Raw genomic sequence first — 25,028 nt, forward strand, 5'->3', positions numbered from 1 at the left:
AGAATGCATACTATCCACACAGTATGGGAATCTCTAAGCATATAAATTAGGATAAGAAATTCATTCCGGGCTGGTGACAACTCTTTGTCATCTGGTAGACACAAGAGCAAAACCACTCTGGAGGGATACTTCTACAGTCCAGACCAACTGGAATCCCCAAGAGAAGACAATGTCCGTGGAACAGGAGCTTACAATAAACAGTTATACAGGAAATGACCCACCATAAGCCACAGGCAGTACATATATTCAGTGAGGAAGATTAGCACCTCAAGATTTTAAGATAATGGAACATTTTGAAAGAGACTATAAAAATACATTGAAATGTTTAAAGAAGTGTAAGAAGAAATAGAAAACACCAGGAAAGAACAAATGCTGTGAAAAAGGAACAGGCAGATTTGAGAAACAAATGGGAATTCTATACATACAGAAAGTAACAATTCAGCAAATGGTGAAATAGCAGATTAGATACAATGATTGGTTAATTAACAGATTAGATAATTTCCCAATTTGAAGTCCTTAACTTAATGACATCTGCACAAAATGATAATTAGTAAGTGGAAGATAGGGTTGAAGAAGTCACCTGAATGCAGCACAGAGGAATAAAGAAGTAGAAACTGACACTCCACAGAGGAGAAACCTGGCAAGCACTGCCTTGGCCAAGTGACCAAGGTTAGCATTATCAGTGATAAGTCATCTTGAAAATATGTACCCTTTAACTAATGTGGTGAGAAGGGCGGTTTATCTCTGTGGCCTTCCCAAAAAACATAACCTCAGTCTAACCATGAGAAAATCATGGACGAACCGAAACTGGGGAGCATTCTACAAAATACCTGACCAGTACTCCTCCAAACAAGGAATGTCTGAATGTCTGAGAACTATCACAGCCAAGAGGAGCCTAAGGAGACCTGATAACCAAATGTGGTATGGTGTCCTGGATGGGATCCTGGGACAGAAAAAGAGAAAAGCTAATGAGATCTGAATAAAGTATAGTTTCGTGAGTAAAAAAACAAAACAAAAACAAAAATAGTGGAAACTCTAAAAGGCAGCTTAAGAGACATGAAAACAGTAAAAATAAAGTCCAATATAAGTCTGAAATGAGTCCCCAAGAAAAGAATGAATAGGTGATAGTCAATACTGAAAAAATGACAGAGAATTTCCAGAATTAATAAGACATATGGTACCTCAAAATAAAAAAGCACAGTAAGTTCTGACAGGAATTTACAAAAAAGTACACCTATACCTATCATACTGGAACTGCAGAACAGTAAAGACAGAAGAACTTTAAGAGCTACTAGAGCAACATTATAGATTACACATAAGACTCAATAATTAGACCAATAACAGTCTTCTCAAAATAAATAGATATACTAGAAAATAATGGAATACTTTTCAATATGCTGAAAGAAAATTACCACCAAATTCAAATGTTATAACTAAATGATAATTCAAGAGGACAAATAGAGATTTTCAAACAAAGGTAGAGAATTTACTAATCGTGAGTCCTACTAAAATAAACTACAAAAGGATGAAATTCATAAAGCAAGAAATCAAACACAGAAAAAGATGATACAGAATGGTAGTAATTATTGATTGTGAATAGACAAAAATAATAATGATTTATGGAGGGCAGAAAAGATGGAAGTAGAATAAGACATACCAATAATATGGAGAATTGGCAGGGAAATTTGGAGTTAAAATCTTAAGTCCTTGGCTTGCTTGGGAGGAGAGTGGAATAATTAATTAACTTTAGTCTTTCTTAAGTCAAACATTAAGTTAAAATGTATGGGTAATCATTCAGTGTAAAGACATTGAATGCATACCTTCCAAAGCAGAAGAGTGTAAAAAGTAGAAACCTAGTCAACCAAAAGAGGGCAGGAAAAGAGGAGAATAAAAGGCAAAAACAAACAAACAAGAAACATTATGGTAAATAGGAGCACAATAAAAGGAAGTGGACATAAATCTAGGTTTATCAGAAAGTGGAGTACTCTCACCATTTCAAAGCTAGAGACAGACTGCCTAAAAGAGAGAGAGAGAGAGAATCTAGTTTCATGCTCTTTAAAAGAAAATGTTGAAAATCAAAGGACAAAAGAAGATATATCAGGAGAATACCAACTAAAGAAGGAAGATTTATCTACTTTAATAACAGAAAATAGTGTTTCAGGCAAAAAGAAAGACGGATTGTGAGATGTCTGCAATGTCTAAAACTGACTAGGATATGTGGAACCTAGAAAAATGGTACAGATGAACCAGTTTGCAGGGCAGAAATAGAGACACAGCTGTAGAGAACAAATGTATGGACACCAAGGGGGGAAAGTGGCGGGGCGGGGGTGTGGTGTGATGAATTGGGAGATTGGGATTGACATATATACACTAATATTCATAAAATAGATAACTAATAAGAACCTGCTGTATAAAAAATAGATAAAATTCAAAAAAATTAAAATTAAACTGACTAGGGACTAATATCTAGACTATACAAAGATCTCCTGCTAACCAACAAGAAAAAGACAAGAAACACAATAGAAAAATGTGTGAAGGATTTGGGCAGGTGGCCTGGAGTGCCAGCTGCCCCCATCTCCTCTCTCCTCTTCTCTTAATTCCTCTCGTCATTGTCTTCCATTGTAAACCTCTGTCCTCTTCATGGCTGAGTCATGGTCAGCAACCAGCTTACCTGCTGCCCTTCATTTAGTTCCAACCTGAAAAACTACTGAGGCAGGACTCTCATTGGTTCAGCTGGGTCATGTGCCTTGAGGCAAGGTGGGGTCTCTGGGGGCTTCTCATAGTTGAATAGGTACCTTTTTCTAAAATAAGGGGGAGCCCTGTTCTCAGGAGGGGGGCTGAACAGACAAGACCGTTGAGCCTTCCTGTGGAAAGTTGGAGAACAGACCCCCGAAGATGTCAAAAAAGGGGAGGTGTGGTTCTGCCGAGGGAAAAGAAGTGGCCTGAGTGAGAACATTGAAGTGGGGGAAGACGGGGAGGGTTGATATGAACCAGGGTTTGTATTAGTGTACTACTGCCTGGTGGCTTAAAACAACATTGATTTACTCTCCTACAGTTCTGGAAGACAGAAGACCTAAAATCAAGGTGTTGGCAGGGCTGTGCTCCTTCTGAAGGTTTTAGTGGAGAATCTGTTTCCTTGCCTTTCCTAGTTTCTAGAGGCCACCAACATTCCTCGGCTTTTGGCCCCTTCCTGCATCCTCAAAGTCGGGAGTTCAGCATCTTGAAATCTCTCCTTTTCATCTTTTATTCTGACTCTGACCCTCCTGCCTCCTTCTTATAAGGACCTCTGTGATTACACTGGACCCTTTCAGATAATCCAGGATAACCTCCTATGCTAAGAATCTTAGTTCAATCATATCAGCCAAGTTCTTTTTGCCATGTAAGGCAACGTATTCACAGGTTCTAATATCAGTACACAGGCATTGGGGAGGCCATTATTTTCTCTACTGTAGGGTTTAATCAAACCAGAGCCAATAGAAGATACAAACACACACACACATGTATGTGTGTGTGTGTGTGTGTGTATATATAAATATATATATATATATATATATATAAAGAGATTAATTTCAAGGAATTGGCTTATACAGTTGTGGGGGTGAATAACCAAATCCAAAATTCACAGGGCAGGCAGTCAGGAAAGGATGATCACAGGCATTGGGCCAAAGCTCCTATTCAGGGGAATCGATCTCTCTCTCTCTCTCTTTTTCTCTCCACCCTGCTTTTAAGGCCTTCTGATTAATTGAATCAGGCCCACCCAGATTATCAGATTATCTAAAATAATCTTCCTGAAAATTATATATTTTAATTACAGCTGCAAACTCCCTTCATAGCCAACACCTAGATTAGTGTTTGAATAACTGGGGACTGTAGCGTGGCCAAATTGACACGTCAAAAGCACTGCCCCAGGTCAAAGGGCAGTGACATTCAGGACAAGTATGGGGCAGAATGTCCTGCAGGAAGGAGAGGTGAGCACCCCTGGTCAATAGCCCTGAAAAAGGAGGGGCGTGGGGGGCCAGAGGTGCTTTGCTGACGTCACTGATGGGAGGAAGCTGTGCTTAGGGGCGAGCTTCCACAAGGAGGCTTGCAATGGGGCATTCCATCCTCTCCTTACCACAGTTTGAAAATTCCATGATCGGGCTGTGCTTCCCTCCCCTACACAGAGCAGATGCCCAGCATATCACCAGCGTCTCAATGACCCTTCCTATGCTGCCCACCAGTATTTGTTCTGTGACCTGCTGCTGAGGTCACAGCCCCCTGGGCTGCAGACATGAATCGCCCGCAGTGTTGGAAGGGTGGATGAGCTCATGTCTGCTCCTCCCAGGGCTGCGGCTGGTAGGCGTCGAGTATTTGCCCAGCTAATCTTTCCCCATCTGAAGATGGTTACTGATGATTTCATTCAGGAGTCTTGAAACCTGCCAGGAGAGAGTCCAGCCAAACAGACCAGGTGTGGAAGATGAAATCACATTCCCTTGCCCTTGCTGTCAAGAGCTCCATGCGAGGCAGTTCAAAGGAGTTGGGAGGTGGATGGAAGTTCCTAGTCAGAGCTAATTGTGGGGTGCTCTCGGCCCACACGACAGCGCGGACAGAGCCTCACTGTGCGAGCAGATCCCGTACCCAGATGGGCAGATGGCTAAGGGGAGGGCAGAGACATCAAGGGTGTGTCTCAGTGTTACCCCCATTCCTTTGTAAAGGGTTTACACAGACGTTGGGCCTTGTCTCCAGGAAAGGAGTGCCCAGAAGTAAGGATTTGGGTTAGAGTTCAGGGGGACTTACTCGAGTCTGAGGCAGTGGTTCCCAAAGTGTGGTCCCTGTACCAGCAAGCCTCAGCGTCACGTGCGAGCTGGTTAGAAATGTGAATTCTTGTGCCCTATCCCAGATCTACTGAATCCAAAGCTGGAGGTGGGGCATGCTGCTTTAACAAACCCTCTAGGCGACTCTGATGCACCCTAAAGGTCGAGAACCTCTGCTCTAAGCCAAGGCACATATCAGAGCACTGATTCACAGGCAGAGGGCACTGAGGTGGCTGTGATATTCTTGTCTCCAAGGTATTCGTTAAAGTGATTGATGGGAAGTAATCGTATTAAACTGAAATGGTTCCCAGGGAACGTGAGTCTCTTGTGTGGAGAGGAACCGAAGGGAGGAAGTTTGGGAAGCATTCTAGACTGGCCAGCGAAGGCCTCCCAGAGCTCCCTGTGGAGAAAGGAAGGTGGGTGGGGTGGAGCAGAGCCTTCTTGGCCTTGAGGAGCACTGCGGCCACACGCTGACGTTCAGAGAGTCTCTAGGGAGCTCAGGGCACACAGGCGTGCTCTGCTAGGCTGAGTTCCATTTTGCTCTCTTTTTTCCCACAGGTAGTTTGGAAATGGCAGATGTTCTCGGAGGCCAAGGTCAGGGGCATTGTAACTAATGCTATTTATAGCTTAAAGCTTACCATAGGTAAACAGGGAATTTGAGGAATTGGTTTGCTTTCCCCTTGCTCCCGCTCCTGCCCTCATTTCCTGTGTTTAGACTGGCCATTTCATGGCACAGAGAAGACCTTCACAGCCTAAACGACCCGTCCCAGCAACAGTAGAGACCCCTGTGGCCCACTCCCCTGCTCGCTCCCTGGGGCCCTAGGCAGCGGGGGTGGGAGGGAGCAACGGAGGGTGTGGGTACCAGGAAAGGATGTTCAGTTGCTTTCATCTAAACGTGGCTTTGTGATGGGAAAGAGGCTAGGATGCCTCACTTGGCCCCCTGCCTTGACCTTTCCGTGTTAACAGCTTCCTTTCCTCTCTCAGGCCAAACCTGGGACCTGAGGAAACTTTTCCAAGAAAGGCTTAGGGCATTTTCTGCGGTGCTGACTGAAATCCTCTCCTGTCAGCCGAGGGCTGGATCCCACTCAGTTTCTTCTACCTTCCCCTCTCCAGGCCCTGCAACTGTTTTTCCCTCTTCCCTGCTCCTTGCAGATCTGAAGAGTGGAGTGGGAAGGAAGGCAGACACGGCAGAGGGCAAGGGGAACACCTTGGGAGGCACGTAGGAAAGTCCAGGAGGTGAGGCCATGGAAGGAGCAGCCCTCAGCCCAGAAAAGTCCAGAAATAAGTTGAAGTGATGGAGAGAGTAGAGCTGGAATAGAGGCTCCTTGGGACAAAGATGTCCCAGGCCACTGTGCTGGCCGGGGGTGACTACAGAAGACCAAGTAGATGCCTTGACCACCCTCATCCTGATGCAGCCTTCAGAGACAAAGCTGCCCACCCCTGGAGAAGGGGACCAGATGGGCAGACTTCTACCCATTTAAAGACTAGACAAAAGACTGGACTTGGACCAAATCATATTAGAAATCAAATAGCCTCTGTCAGGGGCCAGATCCTTTATCTTTCAAGTCAGAATTCACATGTCCCAGAGAGCCTCATCAAAAGCCCCTTTGTCCTCCTGATTCTTCTGCAAATCTAGCAAGTGAAGTTCTGTTAGGAGATATCCTTGGGGCTCCTTGCAGGCAACCTGTCCATCTTACAGACAGTGACTTGCAGCTGTGTGAAGTCTAACAAGGCATGAGGCTCTGACCTCTGGGAGAAGGAACAAAAGGTAACAGAGATAATAGGACAAGACATCTTCCCACAGCTGTGGTCTTGCTCAAAGAGTGCCAACATAAAGCCCTAGGGGGATTTATTTCAAGACCCCAAATAGTAGCTACTGAGTCACCATTTTAATGTAGTGATTAGTCCTTGGATTCCGTTTGGTCCTGAGGGGATCTCCTCCTTTCTTCTTGGGGTGTGGGGTTAAAGAGCTGTCAGAAGTGAGGGCATCTTTCCCTAGAGGTACCTGCCGGCTAGCCTGAAACCAGGGATGGCTCCCTGGATGTCCACTTGGGTCTTCCCCTGCCCCACAGCCCACCTCTGCCTCCACCATTCACCTGCTCTGCATTGTCTTTTGAGCTCCTTGCTTCCCTTCCCTTGGTCTTCAGATGCCCACTCACCATCCCCCACTTCTCCTTAGTCATCAGGTCATGACCTTCTCCCCTGCTGGTGTCCCTGCTGAATGCCACCCCCTGACTAGAGGCTTCTTGGACCTTGTCCCAAGATCTTTTATTGGCCTCCCTGCCTCTACTCTGCTACAGATTAACCTTTCTAAAAATGTTTGACATGCATTATCCCTGCTCAGAAGTCGTCGGTGATAGCCAGAGAGAGAGAAAAGTCTGTGGCTCCTCTCAGGTACCAGTCCTCTTACTTGACTTGGTTTTCTCCTCTCACTTAGCCAGAACTTCCTCAGACGAACCAGATCATTTCCTGACCCCTAATCACACTTGTGTTTTTCTACTCTTCATTTTGCCTCCTGGGCCTGGGATGGCCCCTTTTTTCCATTCCACTTTCTGATGTTCTCCTCATCCTCAAAGACCTAAGTCCAGCCTCCCTTTCTCCAGGAGCCTCTCCCTCACCCTCGTGTGTCCTGAGCCCCTTTGGCATCTGCCATATTGCCTTGAGAGTAGTTGCCACTACTATGTACACATACCTCATCTTATTAACACACTGCCCCAGAGGAGTCTAGCCCTGCTTGGTCTCCCCTGGAATATGCTTGGCCCATAATGATATTCAATAAATATTTGCTTATCACATTACTTCAAATGTTCCTTCTGGGCAAAATTAGCAATAATGTACCCCCTGCCACACACGCACATACACACACACACACACACATACACACAGCCCCCAATAAGATCTGTCAAAGCTGGCCGACCACAGGAACTGTAAACTGTGCTTGCACCTTTGCCAGAGGGAGGTTCCATTTCAGTCTTCATAGGGAGACACAGCCTCCAGTGAAGGATGTCTTGACTTGTGCGTGTTTTGAAGGAAATAAGCGTCTTCAGGAGCGGATGCCCGAATCACTGCTCTGGAATCACAAGTGTGATGGCGTCGGAGAGAGGGGTCCACAGGTCCCTGTGGGGGTATGTGTCAGCAGCGGAGTAGCCTAAATAAGGGACCAGGAAGCCTTCCTAGGGAAGCGATGTTCAAACAGTGCTTGACAGGGGAGTCAGGCCAGCAAGGAGGCAAGGGAAGGGGCAGGAGAATATTCTAGGCATAGGGCAGCATGCACGAGGAGTTGTAACCTGGATGAAGAGGGCTGAGTTCAAGTTCAGTGTGACGGGGCTGCACAGCCCTGCAAGGCGAGGAGGCCTCTTTCAGGTACACATGTTGCAGGCTCAGGTTTAGAGCAAGTGTGGAGAAGCCAATCAATCTGGAGTTCTGTCTTTCACAAGGCCTAAAAAAAATGGTGGGTAGACATTCTCTGGCCTGTGGAGAAATGCCTGCAGACTGCCTCTGCTACCTGGGAGAATGGCTATCAGCCGAGAAGGCAGAGCACCACCCTACAGGACAGCTTCGAAGGGAAGGAAGGAAACAGTCTCAGCTGGTGGAGAGAAGGAAGGCCCCTCCACTCCACACGGGCTTCCTGTAACGACTTGGCTCCCACAGAGGAGAGGTCTGTGTTGGGGGAAAATCCTCATGGAACGTGAGCAATCAGGCCCCCCCAGGTGTGGACAGAAGGCAGAAGAGCCTGGGAATGAGAGGGGGGCACCCAGGGCAGGGGAGTGGAGCCCAGAGGCAATCAAATCAGGGGTGGGGGAGAGTGAGGCAGGAAAGGAGTGACCAGCGCAGGAGGCCTCAGCTGTCTTGGTGTTTGTCCACAGAGAACAATGATGAGTAATCGCGGACTTAAGAAAATAACTGGGTGAATTTGGAGGGACTCGAACAATTCAAAAATAAGGCAACCTGCTTCCTCAGTCAGCTGGAGAGCAGGTGAGCGCAGACTCTCTCCGAAGCTGGAGGAGGAAGGGTGGTGGGCCCGGGAGAGGTGAACCAGGTTTCTAGTAGGGTCAGCTGGGGACATCTGGGCCAGAGCGACAGGATTTGTTCACTGAACTGAGGGAAGAGGACCAAGGGAGTTGCAGGTGTGCCTCTAAGTGACTGCCAGAAATCCTTGGCTTTTAGCCACATCACTCCATTCTGTGCCTCCAGTGTCTTGTGTCTCTGTACTCAAATTTGCTCTTCTTATAAGGACACCCATCTTTGGATTAAGGCCCAGCCTAATCCAGTATGACCTCACCGTAACTTGATTATATCTGCAAAGGCCCTATTTCCAAATAATGTCATATTCACAGGTACCAGGGGTTAGGCCTTTGACATCTTTTGGAGGACCCAATTCAGCCCATAATACCCAACAAAGAGGCTGGGGACAGCACAGGTGATAGGGAATGTCCTTAGCAGAGGCAGAGGGAGTAGGGTGGAGAGAGAGGTGAGATCAGTCGTGAGTATCGTAACGAGGATGCGGGGGGACCAGCTGGGGGGTTGGAGGGGAGAGGGGCTTGTGGGGAGGTGAAGTGGAGGCCCACAGGGCATGGTGGCGACAGATATCCTGGTTTCCTTGCCAGAGTCACCTGCAGGAGGTGCAGCCATTTGGGTCAACATCCTTGGTATTTTGACTGTCAGCGGTCAGTGGGGAGCCGGGACCACCAGGTTCCACGCCCCTCCAGGGACCTCCAGGAGGGCAGGTGGTGGGATCTGGATTTGTGCTCAGCACTTAGGGAGAACACGTCATCCTCTTGAGGCATCTGATGGGATAGAGAAGTTTGAATGTTGGACAAAGCCTTTTCCTCCTGCCACCCTTCCACCTGCCGCCAGAAAAGCAGAGGGAGGGCATGCCCACGTTGTGTGGCGATTGTCCTGTGTAGGGACCATCGGCTGGGAACATCTTATCCTGGCTGCCGGGGGCCTCTCCTCTTGGGACGGAGTTTTCAGGGAGCTGCCGTGGCTTTTGGAGTGATGGGGGCGGTCTTCGAAGGAAGCAGGCACCTGTGAGAACAGCCGTGGTTATGAATGTTGGGTATCCGGCAGGCAGAGGAATGCCGGGGTGATCAGGCTGGGGTGTGGGAATGCTTCCGTGCAGGAGAGCGTCGCTGCCAGTGACAGCCTATTGCAGGGGAGTCCCCGCCTTTGTGAGCTCAGGCGGCGGCGGCGGCGGCGGGACACGCCTTCTGCGTCCGTGCGGCTCCGGAATGCCACAGCCTCAGGAGGCGCTCTGACACCAGAGCAGCCAGTGAGAGGACCAGTGGGACGACGAGCCGACCCAGCGTCGTGGCGTCCACGCACGCCTGTGCCTTGGCCTCTCTTTGTGGGCGATGGGCCCACCCTCGTCTCAGGCGTCTGCTGTCTTTGACTCTGTTACAGGTTCTCGAAACCGGGTTCTCAGACCTCCACAGTGGCTTTGAAGGGGCTGGGCGTGCTGTGGTCCATCAGGAGCTCGGCAGCCTCTGAGGGGGTGGGCACAGGCTGCCGGGCAGCGCTTCCCCGGGCGAGGGCTCCTTTCTTGTCCCAGCGGGGCACCCACTGTTCCCGATGGAACCTCAGACTCCCCGCCGGGCAGCCTTGGGGGGACACCCAGACACGCCCTCCCTCACTGCTCAGTATGTCTCCAGTCTCTTTTCTCCTAAAAAATCGGGCAGGGCCAAGAGGTGAACACAAGTCCAGGGGTTCATTTCTCCAAGTGGAGATGTTTGGGAGCTCTGATGCACAGCTGGCTCTGGGTGTCACCCTGATGACAGTGAAAGAATTTACAAGGGTTTGCTAAGAAATTGACTTACCTCCTTGGGAGATAAATGGGCATAGTAGAAGGGGGAAAAAAAGAAAACCTATTTCTTCAAGGAATTCATGATCCACATTGATAATTTTACATCCACTTACTTACGGCTTACAGGTGTCTATGTAACGGGTGGTGTCATTCCCTGAAATTCATTCTTTCCCGTTGATTTGTTCATCGTCATATTTGCTGAGTGGACTGCCTCTTCCTCATAAAGTAGCAGCAGTGCTTCTGTGGTCATTTTCTTCCTCCGCCCCGCTGGCTGGCAACAGCTATGCTCTGGGTGCCAGGATTGCCACAGGGCACCAAACACTTAAGGTGGTTGTAACTGTAATCTGGGCTCAGGGCCATGAAGTAACAATGGAGAATGTGTAACAGGAGGGACATTCTTTGCCATCTTATAGATAGGTGAGTAGAAGCTAAGCAAGGGAGGGGGTGGGAATGAAGAGCCCCTCCCTCCATAGAGAGAATGGGCCCCACCACCAAAGGCTCTGAGGCAACACATCGTCTCACATGGGCCATGAATTTTCCAAACAGCTTACAAATTTCAACTGCCTGTTACTCCAGACCGAATGTAGGTAGCTTAGTACCCGAGGAGAGGCCATGGTGGTGGGAAGCTCAGCGAGGCCGGAGGTGGATGGGAGCTGGAACAGGGAGGGCCCTGTAGGCTGGGATGCTCTGCTTGATTTTGATCTGAGCTGGTGGGAATCCATTGGAGGGTTTTTTCACAGTGTCGTGACAGGCTCTGGTCTCCATCTTCAGAAGGTCACGCTGACACACTATATGATCGTATTTCTGTAAAATACAAAACTGGCAAACTAACCTGTGCTGCTAGAGGCCAGGAGCGTCGCTCCCCCGGGGCAGTGGGGGGTGACCGAGAGGGCACTGGAGGACGTCTGGGAAGCCGGAAATGTTCTGTTTCTCTGTCTGAGTGCTGGTCCCTCACGTGTCCTCGGCATGTGACATTTTTATCAAGCTGTACCCTTGTGACTTGTGCCTTTTTTTGGTGAATGTTATACTTAAATAAAGTTTCTTAAAAGATCACTCTGGCTGCTGGTTAAAGAATAGATTGGGAGGAGGAAGGAGTGGGCTTGGGGAAAGGGTAGGAACTTGTGGTAGTGGCCAGGTGGTGTCTGGACGGGAGGTGGCAGTGGAGGTGGAGTTGCGGCGTGGGCTGGAGCCTTGGTTTGGAGGTCGAAGCAGCAGGGCGAGGACTGGAACCCAGACGAGGCAGCGCCGGGTAACGATAGTCGATAGTCGTTTGGGGCGTGAATTTCAGATACTGATCATTGGGAGTAAAGTTGAACTGCGTGGGAAGCAGGGGGTTGAGGTGGGAGGTCCACAGCCTGGCTGTGGACTGGAGGCTCCAGCACACTACCAAGGATGACCTCTGGCATGGACGAGTAGGACCCCCAGGGTGAGTGTGTGCAAAGAGATGGGCAAGGGGGCTGAGGCCAGAAGCTCGGGTGGGGCGGCAGGAAAGAGCTCCCACAAGAATTTCTAAGGAGAAACACTTAGAGAGACTGCAAGAGCTCGGGGGTGGCAATGACGTCACAGATGGTGAGGGGAAACAGGAGTGTCAGATGCTGCAGGACTTGGGTAAAGCCGTTGTTGGAGAACCCACTGGATTTGGCAGTTAGGTAACCAGCAATCTTGGTGAAAACAATGTCAGCGATGCCTTCTTTGCCCAGACTCTCATGCGCTTGGGCTGCCGGGTGGAGCAGAACGAGGGCGTGACATGGCTTCAGTCGGTTGCTACAATTTACCAACTGTGTGACATGAGAACTTTGTAAGCTTCCCTGAACCTCAGTTTCCTCAGCCATAAACCAACAGAATCATATTTGCCTCTCAGGGTGGTATGAGGATTCACTTTATGCAGGAGATATTTATTGAACATTTGTTATGTGCCAGATAGGCAGCCAGATGCAGAGGATACAGGGTGACCAACAAACAGGAAGACAGAACAAAGAAGATGAGTGAGGAAAATAGCCCCTCAGTGCTTCCCTGTGGCCATGAGCCAGGCTTCTGGGGCAGTGGGGTCCCTCCTTCCTGGCCGGCTTCCCAGGGATCAGCTCCCAGGGTCCTGGGCTCTTCTGATACCACGTCCCCACACCCCGCCTTCTCTCTCTCTGAAAAACTAAATTCCCCTTCCTTGAGGGCAGGAAGGGAAGAGCTTAATCTGCAAACCCTTCAGGGAGGTGAGGAAAAATATTAACATCCCATCCTGTTACACAAAGAATAGGAAGAATATAAAATAGGTGAAGTTTCTATATTAATACAGTTTGAATGTTCTTTTCCTGCCATAAATGGATTCAAAGCAGTTTCCCTAATGGCTCCTTACTTCACCTAACAAACTGCTCTTGTGCCAACTTCCAGAGAAGACACATGGCACTTGTTTTCTGTGAGGGAAAGCTTTTCCGACTTAAAAAAAAAAAGAAATTTGGAAATTTCTGAAGAAGAATTTGGACACATATTTACATAAATGTCAATGATAATTTTGTTTCAAAGTTTCTATATTTCTGGGAAACTTTGAGCACCATGCTTCTAGCTAATCTGATAAATTCATCTAGTCTCATGCGCTTATGTTTCATCTCTTCCAGAATTTTTTTTTCATCTATGATTTCTAAAGCCCACACTGCAGGTCCCGGTCACCTGAGGCGGTCTCTCGCCCTTTGCTCTTTCATCTTCCCTTGCAAATGTCACCAGGTCAACGCAGCCATCTGCCTTCTTCATCCCTGGGGCTGAGCTTCAGACACGCACCACCGGGAAAAGCAGAGCAAAACAACCACAGCCAAAAGCGTGTGAGAATTTACTGGTATTAGGAGCTAGGAAGCTCGTCTGCCTTGCTTTTCCGTGGCCGTGTCGCTTCCAGCAGGGCCGCTGCCATGGAAATCCATGTGTTTCTTTACAGATAGTGCCCATCTTTGTACTTCCAAGGGCCCTTAGGACTCGGTCTTATCAAAGGCCTTTCCTAGCTCACAATAACAACAAAAACCACAGAATTATGCGGATTGGGACTTCCATTGTCCAGTTAAATTTTCTCTTACCTAGAGGCCTTCAGGTGAGATTTTTTTCTAAGCTGAGTGGACTAAACTAAAAAATGGCCGAAAGATCCTGGTCTGACCCAATTCCTTGGCCACCTGGCTCCTAGAGGTACTTGGCCAGCCCCACCCCGCCCCCCAGGAGTATGAACAGTGGATTAGGCCACTTCAGCACCGTGGTCCACTGGGCCTGTTGTGGTTTCTGGTGGCCTCCTGGCCTCCACTGAGGCTCCAGTCCTCCCTGGAGCAGCTCCCACAGACCTCAGAGGAGAACCTGCCGGACAGGAAGGTCACGGTGTGGACAGTAGAGGCTGGCTCGGGGGCCCTGGAAAGGACAATTACACTGAGCAGAGGTACTGTCGGGGCCCTGGCTCAGCTGGCCTCCCTTCCCAGGCAGGATCCCAGTCCCAGCTCTTCAGCCTGGCCACTGCCCTCTTAGGGAACAAGGAAGCTGTGAGGAAAATCTGTGTTTTTCTTTGATTGTTCTGATTTTTATACTTCCAAGGGTCCCCAGGACTGTGTCTTATCAAAACCTTTTTCTAGTTCATAATAACACGAATGATACTAAAGATGCCTTCTATTCCTGCTACTGTGACTACCACCACCTTGGACCCTAGGCTAGCTATTTTGAATATCTGAACTTTATGTTTTTTCCAGCATTCTTGCTACACAGGAACATACTTGATTTTCTGAATCACTTGGAAGAGACATTCCCTTTTGTGGCCACTGGGCCATGGTTCGGATCCAAAGTCACACCCTGCTGAAGGTACAGGAGGGGTGAGTAGGCCGAAGGCCTTTACTCCAGGACACACCTTTGCTTTGCTTCCTTTTTCTTTTGGCAGGATGGGGGAACGATCCCCTCTCTCCTCCAGCTCTGAGGGGCCTCAGAGGAGCCAACCCACAGACCCTCTTCCCCTTTCAGATGCTGCCTCTCTGAGATCTTTGGGAAACAGCCGGAGTCACCGTTTCTGAGTTTCCTTCTCTGTCCCCATTGCATTAGGGCCTCTTGAGCCCTGAGCCTCACCTTCCAGGTCTTACCCATTTGGTGAACTTCCAACCAGGACTGAGCATGGACTATGAGAATAGAGACACTAAAAACATAGAAATATTTAAGCGGAGATGGGGAGACACCCCAAGCAAGCATCACTGTCCAGCCATGTGCCTTCTGTTGGAGACATGCCAACCATTTTGGAAGATTCTAGTCAAATCATGAGGTGTCAGGATGCATGAGTGTCCTGGGGGTGGGGCAGGGAAGGTTGTGGAGAAGGGCCTGGGTACACTTTTTGGTTTGACCACTTAGTCCACTTCTTTTTTTTCCCATTGAAAAAGTGGGGACAGAATTGTTAATTTGTGTCCTGGAGTCCTCATCAGGAGGTAGGTTGGGTTCATAATTCAAGATGGTAGGCTCATCACGTTTGTCTCCCCTCATCTCCAGCACTCTCATTAGGATAAGAGCAATGAATTCAAAAATGGTAAAGACCAACAACAGAAAAAAGAAAGGGAGAGGGATTATGAGTGGATGAAATGGTCCAATAGCTTCAGCAAGATGGAAGTGTTGATGGATGGAACAGAGTGGCGGAGGGTGGGCTCTTAAGTGCGTGGGTGGGGCCGGCAGCGGGGGAGCCTGTGGACCTGGGACTCGGCACAGCCATGGGGAACAGCGCATTCAGAGTGGGCAGACATGGCAGAAGGCAGAGATGACACGTGAAGCTGAACCCGAGGGGCTAGTACGGAGCAGCCCTTTACCCCAGGGAAAGCACAGGTAGCCTTCTCTCCATGAACCAAGGGGCCGTCAGCTGGTGCGGGTGCGCCCCCAGGGCGGAAGCCCTGCTCCTGGCTCCCAGCTTGCTTGCCACACAGTGAAGTGATTCAATAAGGATACAAATACTGATAGAACTATTAAAAGTTGGGGGGAATAGGAAGAGAGGTGGGACCTGAATAAGTGAGCTAAATGCTCCTCTATCATGGCACACAGTCAAAAGTGATAAATCAAGGAATTGCAGAGCAAGCATATTATTCTGAGATGCGTGGATGTAATCAACAGAAACACTAAAAACAGAGGTGGTTGATTGTCCTTGCCCTGCAGTACTGGCGGTGGGCTCCAGCTGAGCTCAGGGCTGGCCTTATCGTTCCAAGCCCTTCCATATTACTTAATTTTTTTAAACATGTGCATATGATACATTGATTCAAAATAAAAGAAAAAAATGAAAAAGTGAAAATAAATGTAAGTGGATTTATGATTGTAGGAGGGATTCCAGCTGACCGTGAAAAAGAGCTTCTGAAAGCCAGTGTGGCTCAAACCCAGCTGGGTTATCACCATGGCTGGGCAGCTCTGGTGCTGCCCCAGAGACATGGGAGCCTCCAGCTGTTCCTGCCTCTGGACTGCAGTCCGCTCCAGCCCAGAGAGGAGGAACCGCACGGGCCCTGGGGCCAGATTTTGACCCGTAGAAGCTGGAGGAGCTAAAGCAAGCGGCACTTCGGAGTCTCCTCGCTCACTCAGGAGAGCTGCAAGCAGCCCTCAGCGCTCCTCTGAGCCCTCCCTGCACTGCTGGGCAGGGTGAGATTAAGGTTTCCCTGAGCTCTTTTTCATCTCTCTCTCCTTCCCTCCCCTTTCTTCCTTCCTTCCTTCCTTCTCTCCCTTCCTCCCTCCCCTCCTTCCTTCCTTCCGAAGAATAGTTCCATTTAGACTGCTGACACCTGCCATTTATGGATCAGAGCATTGTTCCAAACTGGGAGGTCACAGCCGATGTCCCAGTCCAGCCCCATCTCCTGCTCCTGAATGGCTTTCTTCCCACTCCTGGGCTCCCTAAGTGTATTAAACTCAGAGACATCACACCCTAGTGGACCTAAGGCATCAGCTGAATTTTCTAGAGTTTTGCCTTTATCAGGATGCGTGTGGATGAAATCAGAGTTGGTTAACAACAGAGTCAGTGGTTAAACAGGTAATAACCCTGTGGGGTCCACACTGCAGAACTTCTCCCAGTGTCCCTGTAACTCTAATTAGCTGCCTCAGATCATAGTTCTTATGTCTAGTTTGGAAAAGAGGGTCATGAACGTGTAGAGCAGAGGAAACTATGGCTAGGCTGGACTTTGATCCTTTCTGATTCATCCTGTGCTGTGAGGGTTTCACCCCTTGTCCTAATGGTTTACCCTTATGGTCTGATTACTTACTTATTTACTTACTTAGAGCTCTGAAGTTTGGCTGGGGCCTGGGGCCCCACTCTGAACCTTCACTTGGCATCTCAGCATCTTTTCAACCTTTCTTAGCTCTCTGGCAAAGGTGGTAAAAAGAGTCCTCATTGTTAAAGAAAGATCTTCATGACCATTCCAATCTCCCTGCTTCCTTCCTCGTCGAACTTCCTCTTCATGTTTGTTAAGATTGGAAAAAGAATAGAGCTGTGAACATGAACAGTTAGAAGTTTTAGAGCTTCCTGCCCACCACACCCTACAAGAATGTTGTTCCCCCTGCATTAACTTTCCCTTCGAGCTTTCTTCTATAAGATGTGCCTAAAGACATGTATAGTTTTAACACACACACACACACACACACACACAAACCTAGATGTTTACATTAGCACACACACACATAGATATTTACATGGGTTTTGATGGTTTCAAAGTGAACCCCTTAAATAAACAGATCTACTCCAATGAAATTGCCCATGCTCACAGTATTTTTTAAAAACTGTTTGTGGAATTCCCTGCAAAGGCTCAGAACACTATTTTGAATACCTTCCTGGTTGCAGATCTTTTTTAAAAGATCCTTAAATCAACTTTATTAAGGTATGGTTTACATATAATAAAGTGCACAGATTTTAAATAATTGATGAGTTTTGACAAACGCATACACCTGTGTAAATACCACCACAATCAAAATATAAAATATTTCTACCACCCCAGAAAGTCTCTTCATACATAAATGCAAATCTTTAACTTTTTAATTTGAGTTTAGAAATATCCAAAAATGATTTCAAGCCGAGCCAAGTGAGTAGGTGGGGCAGCTGAGCTGACAAATGATGTTTTGTACCTTGTAAACTTTGTGGCTTGTAGTCTGATTAAAAGCAATGCTGAAGGGGAAATTTATGATTGAGGACAGATCATTGGAACAAATCTGCAGCTTCCCAAATGAGTACTCTGATGGATGTATATTCTGGAAGAGGGTTCATCAGTTAGACTATTGAAAGACATATTCATTCACTTGACAGTGAATGAGCCCCATTTAAGGACCAGGCATTGTTCCAGACAACAGGTATGTGGCATCTTAAAAACACATCATTTTTCCTCTGTGAAGTCTGCATTCTGGTGGGGGTAGATGTCCATAAGTGAGAAGTCAAATGCATGACGTAATTTTAGGAAGCAATAAGTGCTATGAAAAAGGAAAAAAGTAGAGTGAGGAGACAGAAAATGCTGGTGTGCTATTTTTAAAAAGATAATACAGCCCATGTAATATATCTTTATTTTCTTTTCCTTTTGTGAAGAAATCTCAAGACCCAGATTCTACCATAAGCTTCTTTCAAAAGGGACATGGAATCTTTCCCTAAGCTGTATTCTGCAGAATGCTAGAATCTGTTTTATATATATGCAGGGGGTTACATGGCTAAAGAAGCTATGGAGAAAGTTGGGTAAAACAAAGCTAAGACGGTCTTTACCCAAGGTTTTCTTAGAGCCTTTAATATGCTAATGCGAATTGTAAATATTTGCAAGGGAGGATTATAGCATGCAAAGTTTTCCAAACTTTTTTCTCCTGGGAATCCTTTCAACTTGGAGCATCTCAAGCAAGTGGTGATCTGCCTAAGACATTGTGGGAAATTCTATCCTAGAGTTTTCATGCCACAGGAGACGTGAAAGCAACAGAAAGGTTCAATTATTTGGGCAAGAGGAGGGAGTGGAGGAAGCCTGGGCTTATTACATATCCCCCCAGAATGTGGAGCACTCTCTGTGGGCCAGGCAGGGCGCCAGGCCTTTAAACACAGACTCTCTCGTGCAAGCCTCACAAGGCAGCGGGAACAGGTATTACCACAGCTTCCACTCACTAGCGCGGAAACTGCTGTCAGAGGGTCAAATACGTGGCCGAAGGTCTTGCCGTTCCTTACAGTCAGGATGTGAACTTCAGCTTGTTTGACTCCCAAACCCAAACTATCAAATTCCACAACACTATGTTGTCTAAATGGTGGTGGCAGGAGGTGGGTTGCAACCCAATGAGCGCACCTTTCCTTCTCCCACCAATCCGTCTGCTTATGCTCATAAGCCCCATGTTCTCGCGAGGGGTGGAGTTCTGCGTCCACGCATGGTGTCCTGCCTGGTGTCGAGTGTTTGCTGCTCCATATCATGCTGGCCATGGAGTGGGTACTTGGTAAGTTTCAGCAGCCTGGGTCCTGTCCACATAAGCTCAGTAGATGGGACCAGATGGCTGTGATTCTGAGCGGCTCAGGCCAGAAAGCTCTGCTGGAACCACCCATCCACTTCTTTCTCTTTACTTGGCATCTTCTGCTGGGGCACCCATAAGGCACCCCGACCTGACAGGACTACAGTGGCTGAAAGCTGGCCGTGTGGTTGGCTCTTTGGTGTGTGTGGGGGGGTATGGAATGAGGAGGCACCCGCTGGCTCTAGGTGGAGTCTTCCACCTCATATCTGAAGGGATTTTTGTATTTACTGGAAAAAGCAAAGGCTTATCTTTCAGGAAAAGATCTGAGACAGATTTTCCCCCCACTATCTTCACCTTCCTCTCCTGAGACTGCTAGGGAACTGAGGAGAGATTAGTCACTCCTGTTAATTCATTACTAATTTGGTTAGAGGGAGACAGTCTTTTCTGAGCTTTATGCTCAGAACCTCGGGTGTTCCAAACCTGAACTCACTGACCACCCTCTCCATCTACACTCCTCCTCGTGGGCCCCCGTCACACACAGCCTTGCCCCGTTCCTGGCCCTCAGGCTGGAAACACTGCCCCTTTTCTTCCACCTGGGATCAGTGACAGCCTTGTCAACTCAACCTCTGCAGGAGCCTCTGATCGGCCCCTGCCCACCTCCCCACTGCCCTGGACATTGGTTCAGCCCTCACTGTCTCTCCCCCAGGCTGTTATGACAGCCCTCATCCTCTGCTGGATGTCGCCCTAAATGCCAGCCATGTGCCAAGGCATCAAGATACCTCTTCGCAGAAGTCAGTATCAGGTGCCGGGATTTTCGGAAGCCACCTTGAACTTGACACATGCCTGAGCCCTGTGCTGGGCAAGGGGGCCACCGAAGGGTTATCCAGACAAAGGCGGGGAAGATGATTTTGTGCAGATTGTGAGCAAAGATGCAGACAATGAGTGTGTGCTGTGGGGTGGTGTGACCTTGATGCAGTTTGAAGGACAAGGTGTTCTAGCTCTAGTGCTGCATAACAAAGCAGCCCTAAACTTAGCGCTTAAATCAATGGCAACATTTAGTTTGCTCACGGATCTGCCATCCATAGAAGCTCACTCTTGCTCCACTTGGCATTGGAGGCTGGAATCCTCTGAAGGCTCTCAGTCACATGTCTGGCCGCTGATGCTGGCTGCAGGCTGAAACTTTAACCGGAATTGTTGGCTGGAACACCACCATGTGGACCCCCCATGAGTAGGGAAGACGGGGCTTCCTTATAGTGTGATGTCTGGGGTCTAAGTGTCCCAAGAGAGAAAGGGCTGGGGGTTCACTATCAACTTTCAGGACTTGGCTCCGGGGGTCACAGAGCATCACTTCTTCTTCCTTCTCTTCCCTAGAAGCAAATACTTAAAATTGGCCCATATTGAAAGGGAGGGAGTACAGAACCCACTTCTTGATGAACGAATGTCATTGTCCCATCGTTAGAGGTGTATGTGGGACAGGAGATATTGGTGTAGCCATCTTTGTGAAACTTGATCTGCCACGGCAGGATGTGGAGCCAAAGAGGCAGGCAGGGTCTAAGACCTGTAGCATCTTGGATACCAACCATGAGCATTGGTTTATATCTTGTAGGAAGTGGGGAGCCAGTGAGAGGTATTAATTTGGGAGTAACCTGCTCACATTGGTGTTTGATAAAGCTCTTTCTGGAGTGGTGGGATGGAAGGTTTGAGGGGATGGCAAGAGATCTGTGAGAGGAATCTGAAGGAATCTAGGGGAGAAGGGAGAGGGCCTGAGGCAAGGCATAATCTGGAGATGAAGGGCCAGTCAAATACAAGAGATGCCAAGGTGAAATCACAGGGCTCAGCAGTGGCACCGAATGCCAGGGAGTGACGAACAGGCATCCAGGAGGATTCCCGGTTTCTGGCTTAGGGAACTGAGTGAAGGTGGTGGGGAATGAATGAAAAACTAGAGAGGTTTGTGGGGGAGGACCCTGAGCCCTATTTGGGAAGCGATTAGCCTGAGGGATCTGAGAATGTCCACGTGGACACGTCCAGCACACAATGAGGTGGACTTGAGTGTAAAAGCTCTGGGGGACGTTCTGGAGGAGGGTCTGAGATGTGGGCACCACAAATGGGGTTTCCAATGAGTGTGTGCAGAAACGGTGCCGTGCGCAGAGAAGGGGACTACAGACAGAGTCTGGGGGGGCATCAGCCTTTAGGGGACGGTCAGAAGAAGAGGATCTGGCAAGGCATCCAAGACCAAATGGCCTCTGTCCTGCATGTGGCAGGCACTGTGGGCTTAGTGCCAGGCACTTGAGATGCCTGCCGGGGACCGGTCCTGGGCCTGCCTCTCACACTGTGGAGCAGCCATGGCCAGTTCCCACCCTCGCAGGCCCTTGGTTTCCCCAACTCTGGGGCGCTAGGATTCCCCCTCTCCCTCTCTGGACTTCTGTTTCCCCATTTGTAAGAGAGACTAGATCATTTTCCAGGGTACCTTTATCACAGAACATTAAGAATTCTAGTATATGAAATGAAGCAGAGTGGAGCCTCCCTAAGGGGGCAGGGGTGGCAGGCTGCCCCTGACTCCAGGTGGACAGGTTTCCTTCTGCCACTGATGAGGAGTGAGGAGGCCCCGCGGGCTCCGGGGTCAGGGGGCTGGTGGTTCGGACAGGTGTCTGCTTTTGTGGCCTGATGACCTCCTTGGATTTGGATGCACGGGCAGGCAACTAGGGCTGCACGCTGGCCTCACAAAGGCTCTGCCTTGACAGGTAGGAGAGGGGAGGTCAGCTCTGATCCCACAGCCTGGAGCCGGGCCCCTGCGGAGGGGCTGGCTTGGCTTTACAAGGAAACGGAAATGAAGGTGGAGCCCCAGTTGCTCTCCTGAGATGCCAGCCCTTCAATTAAGGGAAGAGCTTTGGCAGACTACGAAACATAATGGCACCCCACCCTTCCCTGGAGGAAAAGTGAATCTCCAGAAGGGGCAATTCCAGGGGGCTCAGGATGTGGGGCTCTGGGCTCTGAGCTCTGAGCCTGCTCTCAGCCCAATAGCCGAGGACCCAGGAGAGCTCGGCCTGCAGCCGACTCTAGATACCACAAGCCCTCTCCACCCTCCCCATCAACCACATTTACTTGTCACATTTACTCATACCCACAGGACAAGGCATATGGGGCAGGGTGGGATGCCTTCTCCAGGCCCTCATCATCCACTCAGGAGAGGAGCCGGCACAGTCACAAATACCCCGTATGAGAGGTGGTAACAAGCTTGGCTAGTGTTTTCATTCAAATGGGCTAGTGTGAAAGCCCATCCTGGAGCCTCACTGGGGTGTGAGAGGTGGGCCTGGGAGGATGGGTGTTGATGGAGGGAGGAGAACGGAAGGCAGGTCAAGAGGAATGGAGCAGTGTGACCCCTGGCTTGTTTGTGCCCCTGGGAGTGACATGAATGTGGCCCTGAGCCCTCACAGGACACAGGAGGGAGGGCAGAGCTGTCAGAGAACAATTCCAGGTGCTGAATGCCCTGGGCCATGGCTGATGAGTCAGGCCTTTCCCTCAGGGATGCTTCTTCAACCCTGTGGTTTTCCTGCCATTGATGATAATGTGACAAGAATGGCAGGAATGATGGGAATGGTTCACATGTGTTGACTAAGGCTGTGGGTGAAACTGGTCCGAGGATGATGACATTTCACCCTAGGACCACCTGATGGAGAAAGTGTTCCCAGCTAACAGGGGAGCGGGGCCAGGCTGCTGGGCCTCTGTGCCCCCGAATGGAGGGCCAAGGTGGGTGGTCAGGGCTCACTGTCCAGAGGCCTCACCGTCCAGGTCTCCTCCCCAGGTGTTCGTGCTGTGCCATGGCCTGCTGCAGCTCTGCCAGCTCCTGTATAGCGCCTACTTCAAGAGCAGCCTCACCACCATTGAGAAGCGCTTTGGCCTCTCCAGTTCTTCCTCAGGTCTCATTTCCAGCTTGAATGAGGTAAGCAGGATGCTGTAGTCCATCAGACCCCACTTGTGCACCACCCTGATCATGGCATCCAGGAAGGGCCTTGGGAGGAGCAGAAGAACGGGGTGGGGGGGGCGGGGTTGGACCCTTGGGGGATGGAGACAGCCAGCTACATTTCCCAAGGCTGCCCTGCACCAGGCGCTGAGCTGAGAGCCTCTGGAGGCACCTGACCTCCTCATAGCAGCCCTGCGAGCAGGTACTCTGCTCCTCCCTGCTGACAGCTGAGGGCACCAGGGCTCAGCAAGGGCAGCAGCTTGTGCCAGGTGTGCAGGCCTGCTGCCTCCAAACTCTGTGCCTCTAATTGAGTTCTGTGACCATCCACAAGGTTATGTGGCCTCTGCCCATCCCCGGTCCAGGGGAAGACGAGCCCCAGGCATGCAGCTAGGGAAGCAGCCCCAGGCTGGCAGCTCCTGTCTTAGGAGGGCAACAGGAGACAGAGCTGCTCAAAGGCCCTGACTGCCAGGCAAGGTCAGAGGTCTATGACCTCCCAGCCACGTGGAGTTTACACTGTCCCTCACTGATGGCACATCAAAGTTAGAGGAAGATAGGGTGGGCCAAGAGGCCAGGGTGAGAGGTCAGAGGGCAGGGTCAGCTAGGAGTCACTGGAAGCCAGGGAGAAAGGGGCAGGGAAGGCCGCAAGCCCTTGCATCGCGGCTGCAGCATCGTCGGCTCCAGGTGAGGAGATGGGCCCTGGGCCTGGCTCCTGTCTTTTCTTCCCACAGGGCCCACTGTTCTGGGATGGAGGTCTTGGCCTCCCCCTCCCAGGAGCCCAGATGCAATTAGATCTTCCCTTGACATAGCGAAATTCAGGCCAACAACCGACCCAGTAGAGTCTGGGCTCCCCAGACAGCTTCTGGAATGGGCTGTGGGAAGTGTTCCAACGTCCCCCAACCCCCACCTTCCAGTCTCCCCATCGCACAGCCTGCTCCCTGCTGGAAACGCCCCTTTCCCCTTGACTCCTGCGCCCTCCACGGCCCACACGGCAGTGCCCCTCAGGAGCCCTCTCCGCCACGCCTGTGCTAGATCCCCCTGCCGTCCTCGGAGGAGGCTCTCTTCACAGTCACGTCTTCCAGACAGGAAGCTGGCAGCAGAAAGTCTACCCCCATCCCAGTGGCCGCACACGTGTGTAGTGCAGCCAGGATGGGAGCTCAGGTCCGTCTGACGGTCGCCACGCACTCCTCCTCCCCATGGACTGTTCCTCCACCCTGTGACATGCACGTACTTGCACACGTACGGCCCTGAGGCCCATCAGTCATGCCTGCTGGCCTCATGGGCCTCAAACGCCCTCCTCTGAACCCCCAGGCCCACGTGGATGCCTTCACTGCTTTCTGGATGTGTGTCTGTGTCCGTGTGTTTTAATGTATGTGTATACACGTGCATACGTATGCCTCTGTCTACCTGATTGTGCATCTGTGTCTTGAGCTTCCTGGTGATGCCCAGTGACGGGGGTCTTCCCCTCCACATAGGCTGTGCTCTCTTACAGGACAGGGACCTGGCACCACTCACACAAAATGCACCCTTCTATGTGTTGGCCTGTGACTTTGATAATGCTTCTGGCACATGTTGTCTTCATTCACGAAGGACACAAGAAAAACAAATCTCTGACATTTGTGTCATCACAGTCCTATCCCGTGACCCTGGCAGACATCACTAATCAACTGCAGTCTTCTTTTCTGCTGAGTCCAGACTCTGAATCCTTCTCAACACAGTGTTCTAGGCACATCTACTAATCAATATCAGAGCTGGTGTGTAGGCTAATCCTCTCTTCCACTATGGCTCGCATGATAGTTGAATCTATGATCTTTGATGGTTAAATTTTCATTTTTATTTTTCCCATGCTTGGAACAAAGATGTGGGCCCAGGAACAACTGGATTTTTCAAGGGGCAGGGAGTAGCTAGCTGGGAAATGTGAGACTGTGTGTGTATCCGTGTGTCTGTGGCAGGAGACTGATTAGGCAAATAAGGGGCAAAATATTTCCCCAGGTTATAGTTCAATAAAAAATGAAAATAATTCACCCATTAAATTTTCTCTTTTCTAAACTTAGATGAG

At 49.5% G+C, this 25,028-nt stretch overlaps 1 protein-coding gene across 2 annotated transcripts in view; it reads left to right on the forward strand.

Annotated features, from left to right (window-relative positions):
- The window catches only part of SLCO2A1 (solute carrier organic anion transporter family member 2A1), a 78,159-nt gene that overhangs the window by 13,257 nt on the left and 39,874 nt on the right, over positions 1–25,028 (forward strand). For both annotated transcript variants that reach the window (XM_019934193.3, XM_019934194.3), the window contains exon 2: positions 22,814–22,951. In XM_019934193.3, coding sequence (XP_019789752.1) covers positions 22,814–22,951 — 138 coding nt within the window. The remainder of the gene's footprint in view (positions 1–22,813; positions 22,952–25,028) is intronic.

The sequence above is a fragment of the Tursiops truncatus genome, chromosome 4, assembly GCF_011762595.2.
Source record: "Tursiops truncatus isolate mTurTru1 chromosome 4, mTurTru1.mat.Y, whole genome shotgun sequence".
In the NCBI taxonomy this organism is placed as follows: domain Eukaryota; kingdom Metazoa; phylum Chordata; class Mammalia; order Artiodactyla; family Delphinidae; genus Tursiops; species Tursiops truncatus.